Here is a 7,664-nt window from a genome sequence, read left to right on the forward strand (position 1 = left end):
TAGAAAAAACATGAACACTGAAATCCTAAGCTAGCAGTAATTTCGAGTGGTGGTCTGAGAAGGGGAACTGTCTCTGGTGTGGCTTAGAAAGGTCACCATATTGTCCCAGTACAGGTTAAAAAAATCACACTATGTAAAAATAAGTTATCCAACAAGCTAGTGTCTCAATGGTATAACTATGAGTCATTTTATTTCATGCTTATTTCAAACAACTGAATTAATTTTTCTCATTTAATGGCAAAACAGGATTTGACCAAAGCCAAATCTAACCATCTTTCCACCTCTGGCCTCAGTTTAACTACCTTTAATAAATGAAGGAACTTTACTGGACAATCTCTTAAGATCCTTTCGTTCTCACATGGTGCCAAGAAAAACGTTTCCATGAACATTATCTTGGTTAAAAAGAAAAAACAGAATCTACCTTCTTCCGGAGATGTGGAGATTGGAACAGCTGTCAAATCATTAATCACATAATCAAACTCTCTCCCTTCTTTGGCGTACCTCTTCAGTACTGGAATACAGTCTTCTATTAGAACCTTCCAGAGAGAACAGGAACAGATGCGGATGAGCCAACACATATGGAAGTAGTTAAACACTTGTAAAAGGAAAGGGGAGACGGCATGCGGGGGCTGAGGGCCACAGCACCCTGCCGCACAAGCAAAAATGACTTCCAGGGCTTCCCTGGTGGCGCAGTGGTTGAGAGTCCGCCTGCCGATGCAGGGGACACGGGTTCGTGCCCCGGTCTGGGAGGATCCCACATGCCGCGGAGCGGCTGGGCCCGTGAGCCGTGGCCGCTGGGCCTGCGCGTCCGGAGCCTGTGCTCCGCGGCGGGAGAGGGCACAACAGTGAGAGGCCCGCGTACCGCAAAAAAAAAAAAAGAGAGAGAAAAAAAAATGACTTCCACCCATACCTGCTAAGAGCTAAAATTCAGGACCTACTGCATGCTTTACAACTCCTCGCAGGTACTATTATATCCCCATTTTACAAATAAAGACAAAAACGAGAGAGGTCACAAAGCCTGCTCAAAGGCACCCAATAAGAAACGGAGCCAAGCACACCTAGATCTGAAAACCAAGTTCACACTTTTTAATCTATACTGCCTCTCCTACTACATGTATTTTCTTCTACATTTAGTTTTTCTTTTATACTAAGCACTGAATGACTTTGTTGTCTATTGCTTTATTTTTTGCATCTTACCTCTAATACCTCAAGTACTGATGGTAATAAAGCCATGTGATAAATGCCAGCTCTCACAATCACAGAGTTATTAACAAGCAGAGTATAGCAGGTAGGAGCTGGAATTCTCATACAGACCCTTTACAGTAAATACAGGAAATAAGTTTGGGGTTTGCAGTATCTTTGGAGTACTCAAGCTATGAGCTAGGGACCCACCTAGCTGCAGGCAAATTCCTGAACAAGAAAGGAGTTATTCTCCTTGTCTTTTCATTTTTCTACTTAACAAAAAACATGTTCGTGTAAAAAAAAAAGAAAATCACATGTAACAAGTCAGAAATCGAGCTTGCCACAATTCCCTAAGATAAACTATTCCAGATCTTTTCCTATAAATGTTCTTACACATATCCTCAAAACCACAATTCTGGAAGAAACTGGATCTTCCTGTCCGGTCGTTACATAACTCGTTTCATTTAATGCATCAAGTGCAACCATGCAAAGATCTAGAAGGCACTAACACCTCAGCCACCTCCAACTACGTATCAGTCTTGTTTGATATGTTCAGTTTTCCCTTGTGCTCAAAGTCTTTTGCACATTCACCCGCACATAAACACAAATGCTTGTTCTCGTTTGTATAACTAGGATCACACACATCGTTCTGAACTTGGCAACTTTCACCTAACACCATTCCAGGCAATGTTTTTTTAAAAATGTTAACATACCACTAAAAATGCTATATATTCTTACCATCGTCAAGTCTTGGTCTCTACAAACACAGCCATAACAAACCTCCTTGTATAGATGACTGTTGCCTGGATGCCCAAACGTTGGGTTGCCAGAACAAAAGGCATGTGTACTTTAATTTTTAATTCTGAAGGCAATTCTTGCTCCATAAAGCACCTGTGTCCTTGCAGCCTTCCCAGTACTGGATGTTGTCACCGTTGTTTTATTTTGTCGAGTCCCTTGCTAACTTTTCACAAGAACTTCACGCCACCAATAAGGGTAAGCAGCTTGTCATAAGTTTGCAGGCTATTTGACTTTCGTCTTCTGAAAAGTACCAATGAAAGCGAGTCCCCCTAAAGCCGAATTCCTCTGCCAACTTTATGATTAACCTCTCTATCCAAAACTTTATTCCCTTTCTTGTCCCACACCTGTTCCCCTCAAGCCTGGGGAGTATCAAAGAAGTTGGCGGGGGCGGTGTTGAAACTGAGCAGGGCCCTGCGGGCCCTCCCGGGTACAAAACCTTTCTGTATCCCTACACCTAACAATCTGATACATAACTCTGGGATCTTCGACAGGAACTAAGGCCCCCACCCACGTGGAGGCTGGTAACTTCAGGCTGAGCACAAGTACTTACAACCAGAAGACTGATGACTGAGAACCCAATAACACCACAGGGTTACCTCACCAGCAACCAATCAGAAGAAAACTACACACCCTGTAGCTCTCCCCTCAAATTTGCCTTAAAAAACTCTTCCCTGAAAACCCATTAGAGCTTTACCTGCCTGTTCCTGCTTGGCCCTTGCAATAAACCTTTCTCTGCTCCAAACGCTGAAGTTTCAGTTTGTTCGGCCTCACTGTGTATCAGGCACACGAATTAGGTTTCACCAGTTTTGATGAGCCAACCAAGAGACTGTGCCCGAGACACGTCGACCCTGGCCGATGGCAGCCTTCTTCCCTGAGTCCCCAACAGCCACCAGAGCTCATTTCACTCAGAGGAACTTGGAGGGACGCTCCCTGGCGATGCCAGATGCCAGCCCTTTCGGCACAGGACTGTTTAGAACCAAGAAACATTCTGACCTACGGCCCACCTTAGGTATCGGTTTGGGCTGAGTCTCTCCAGCATGCATGAACTAGGAATTCTACCTGCTCCGTCTAGATTCATTCCCTTTCAGGAAGTGAGCCACTCTGGGCTCATTGTGAGTCAATCTGATTCTCTTTTGGGAGTCAAACGAATCTGTTTGGAGGCCTCCATCTGGGAGTGGGAAAGCAATTTTGAAATATACCTTATCTGATCTCTTGTCTATGAGACCATTATTCGTTTTTTATATCTGTGTATCAGTCAGTACTTGCATTGGCTGGTTGAGATATCTCTGGTAATGGAGCTCATACTGACACCATGGTTATTCTTCCCTATTGCACCGGCTTCGCCTACAGCAAAGAAATCTTCCCTTCTAGTTACAAAAAAACATGTTCATGTAAAAAAAAAAAAAATCACATGTAACAAGTCAGAAACTGAGCTTGACACAATTCCCTAAGATAAAGGGACTAGGGGACTAGGCTTGGTCATTTGGCTTCACCTCTGATAGGGCATTGGTTGGCTATCTCCCTTTCTGGGGCTAGGGAACTGTGACCCTGAGATTGTTCTGCATTGCATTGGTTTGCTCTTTGCTTGGTATTTGACACCAGCAGCCATGAATAACTATGGATGACCACAGCTCTGGTCCATCTTGTAGTCCCCTAGAGTACATTTTTCAGAACTGGGAGATCAGCTTTGCTCCCATGAATGAAAGAAAATGATATTTCATCCTAACACTGCCTGGCCTCAGTACGCCTTGGGATCTGGACAACAATGGCCCTCTAAATTATAACAGCATCTTTCAACTAGAACTGCTTTATAAAAGGGAAGTGAAACGGGGTGAAATTCCTTATGTATAGGCTTTTATGCTGTGTTGTATCTAAGTGAGCCTTTTGGAACTGGTTTGGCTTTTATTTTGGGTGAGAGCATGAGTGTCTCGGTACACGAGTCCCAATCCTGTTCTCTCTTCCTGGTTTTAACCCTCTTTAAGGGAGTCTTGGTAACCTGAACGCTGATTCAAGTTCATCTGGAAGGGAAGCATGTGAATGTGCGTGAGTGATATGTATTACTGTCTATTACTGTTATTGATTTAAACCGAATTGGCTACTTACAAACTGAAGGAAATCTCACCCTGAAAATGGCTAAGATGGGGCTCTTCTGACATTCCAAAACTAGTTTGTGTGTGCACAGTTAGTAGAGGTTAGCTAATACCTTCGAGATGAAAATGATCTACCTGGGCTCTCAGAAACCGTAATTGTCTGTGATCCCTGAGACCAGGGTGGGGGTGGGGGGGATGGGGACAGGGAAGGGGGCTTTTCAAACGCAAACAGGAAAACTTTTACATCTGTGTCTATATAGACATATGTATGTCTATGTGTACATTATAAATATGTGTCTATCTCCAAATGGCATTGACAAGATTGGTTTGTGGATGAGTTCCATTTAACTGACCTAAAAAAATTATGTGCTTAAATTCTCAGAAATATAAAAAACTAGTTAGAGTAAATTTCAGGTTCATGTGATTTGGGAAACATTATTAAATTGATAGTTGGTATTAAATCTAGCTTAAGCATGTTGGTTTAATATACACATGTCTTTAGAGTCATCAGTATTAAGTATAATACTTTTATTGCATCTAGGGTTACTGAAAGTCAGTTCATATTGTTATAAAATTTGTCAACAAGAAAAACAACTTGATGAGACATTTGAGTAAATTAAATGTAAATTAGGTAAGTTTTCTAGGAGAAACTTTCTTTTCAAATGTTTAAAAAATAAGGGAAGGGCTTCCCTGGTAGCGCAGTGGTTGAGAGCCCGCCTGCCAATGCAGGGGACACGGGTTCGTGCCCCGGTCCGGGAAGATCCCACATGCCGCGGAGCGGCTGGGCCCGTGAGCCATGGCCGCTGAGCCTGCGCGTCCGGAGACTGTGCTCCGCAACGGGAGAGGCCACAACGGTGAGAGGCCCGCGTACCGCAAAAAAGAAAAAGGCTGATGACGCATGCGCCCTTTTTGGCCAACTGCATCATTGTCGAAGTTCTGCCGCTTTTCATGTGCTTTAAAGGCGAGTCCAATCTACCTCTTGAAAACTGTTTCCTGCAATTCTGCATTGCTTTCAAATCCTCTTCGTTGCCTTACCTCAATATATTTTTGGGCGATAGTTATCATTTATAACTCTGCAGGTTTGTGAATTGCAGTGCCCCTGAGCTCCATTTTTCAACTCGCTTATTTGGGAGCTAGCCGCAAAACCGCAGGATTGCTTCAGGCCCTATTCTGGTTCCGGGGGGCAGGCTGATCCTTTGGTTAATTCTTCTTCCTGATTGGAAATTAGAGTGACACGTGCCTGTCCAAACACCTAGAGCTAGTCTCTCATTGATTCCCCCACTTCCCGTTCATCCTCCGGACAAATTGCAAACTGTACGAAACAGGAGGTTAAAGGTGCTGATTCTCCAAGTGAGGAGATTGTTAGTAAAGCGGCTGGAATGGCGAACCCCAGCACCAGGAGATGAAAAATGAGGTGCGTTTTAGAAACCTTTCCCGATCACACGGTGTACCATCGTCTGGGTTTCCCATGCATGTTTTAGCTATAGGAAGATTTCCTCGAACCTGGAGATTTGGGACCCTTGGAATGGGTACCACGCAGTATTACTTTAAAGGGTCTGCATTTACTCACCCAACCTCACCAATCCTCTCAGCCCCAAGATTGCCCAGCCTTATGTCTCATCCAGCTGTGGGTCTAGATGTGGTCAATCCAGATTGCATCACAGCCCCTGAACGAATTTTGTAAAAATTTCTCTTTCACTGTCTTTTTTTTTTTGTAATTTATTTTTATAATGGGGTATCTGATGTTCACTGCTGTTTATGCCGCTTTACACCCACTTGATTCACTTACAAAGAGATATCAAAAAATGTTTTTTTAAGATTCTTAAAAAAAAAAAAAGAATAGGCTGATGCAAGACTGGAGTTTGGTTTCTTGGTTTTCTCTCTCTGCTGGCAAAACAAAGTTTTCTTAGAATGCTAAGCTGCTTTCAATAACAGATTCTGAGTTTTTTTGCCTTTCTGAGGGATCTGACTGTAACTTTCTATATTTGCCTTTGAGATCTTTTATTATTGTCACTTTGGTTAGGTGAATGGGTATTGTTTCACAATGACCTATGATCTTATTTGACCACGTGTTTTGAAACTTTTTAATATTTTTGACAAACGTCCCAAATATCAAATTCTAAGTGAAGTTCTTTTGACCTCCAGCTAACTTTAGGATGCCTCAGAAGAACCCTAAGGCATCTCAGAGATTAAATGAACTAGGACACTTCAGTATGTTCAATTACATGGGAAGCATTGTCAAATGAATGTTAAGCCTTATCGGGTTATATGGTATGGGCAAATGTTTTTATATTCTTAAAATTATATGAAACACAACATTATAAATCAACTATACTCCAGTAAATTTTTTTTAATTATATGGAATTTCTCGAAGTCTGGTGTGTCCTGATAAAATGTTACTCATAATTCTAGTTATTATAACCAAGTTTTTTGTCAATTACATTGGGATCAGGTGTTTAACTGTACCTTTTAAGTCTTGTCACTCAGTTACTGTTTTACTGTTTTTCCAAAAGTGCTTCATCTTCAAGAAGATTCATAAAAAGGACTTTTTGACATGTCCAAGCCTCATAAATTTCAGATCATATCGATGAACTGGGTAAGCAATTACAGAATCCTAACAGAAAAACCTGGCGTCTTCATAAACACTGTTAACAAAAAGGATTACTGAGTGAACTGGTGAATATGGTTATAATTTTTATGGTTTTTGTCTAAAATACTACTGGTTTTGATCTGTGTTTCCCAGATATAAGGAAACACTTCCCCTCAAGCTAATTATGACTTACAGCAATGAAACAATGATTTTTTTTTTCTACCTGAGCCCTCCAAAAATTGGCAACTCAGATTTCCCAGCAACCTTATCAGGGTGAACAAGAAAGCTCACTACCTGACAAGCGCAGGAGTCTCAAGATGTTTTGGTGACCTCTAGAAGAGAGGAATTCACCCAGATCTACAGACGTGGCAGGCAGAATCTGTGGCAAGCCCTTGGCATAGCTTTCCTGGCCCTGAGGGGCCTTTTAAAAATTCAGTCTGGGAGTCCTTATGAAAAGTTCCAGCACAGCCAATTTAAAGGATCAATTACACGTATGTAAATAATCAGACCAAGTTTGTGAAAGTCTGATTTCCATAATTTGGCTAAAATATTTGGTAAAAAATGAGGGTAATTTTGGAGAAAGATTGTTTCAATAGATATTAAATTCTAGTTCTGTTGGGGTCTGTATTTATTGCCTAAGACTTACTTCCCAGATAGCTCCTTGTTATATAGTTGTAAAGTTTAACTGAATTATTAAAGACACTGAGCTTGTTTCTGAAGCTTATAACAGCAACCTATCTTGAGATGAAGATCAGATGTCCCATGACCTGTGTGTGACAAGGCCCTATCAAAATTGAAAGCTAAGGCTTCCCTGGTGGCGCAGTGGTTGAGAGTCCGCCTGCCGATGCAGGAGACGCGGGTTCATGCCCCGGTCCGGGAGGGTCCCACGTGCCGCGGAGCGGCTGGGCCCGTGAGCCATGGCCGCTGGGCCTGTGCGTCCGGAGCCTGTGCTCCGCAATGGGAGAGGCCACAGCGGTGAGAGGCCCGCGTACTGCAAAAGAAAA

At 42.5% G+C, this 7,664-nt stretch overlaps 1 protein-coding gene across 1 annotated transcript in view; it reads right to left on the reverse strand.

The window, feature by feature from the left end:
* SMS (spermine synthase) overlaps positions 1 to 7,664 on the reverse strand; it is a 37,485-nt gene that overhangs the window by 8,884 nt on the left and 20,937 nt on the right. The window contains exon 9 of the mRNA XM_007454161.1: positions 422 to 536. Coding sequence (XP_007454223.1) covers positions 422 to 536 — 115 coding nt within the window. The remainder of the gene's footprint in view (positions 1 to 421; positions 537 to 7,664) is intronic.

Source organism: Lipotes vexillifer, unplaced genomic scaffold (genome assembly GCF_000442215.2).
Source record: "Lipotes vexillifer unplaced genomic scaffold, Lipotes_vexillifer_v1.1 scaffold279, whole genome shotgun sequence".
Lineage (NCBI taxonomy): Eukaryota > Metazoa > Chordata > Mammalia > Artiodactyla > Lipotidae > Lipotes > Lipotes vexillifer.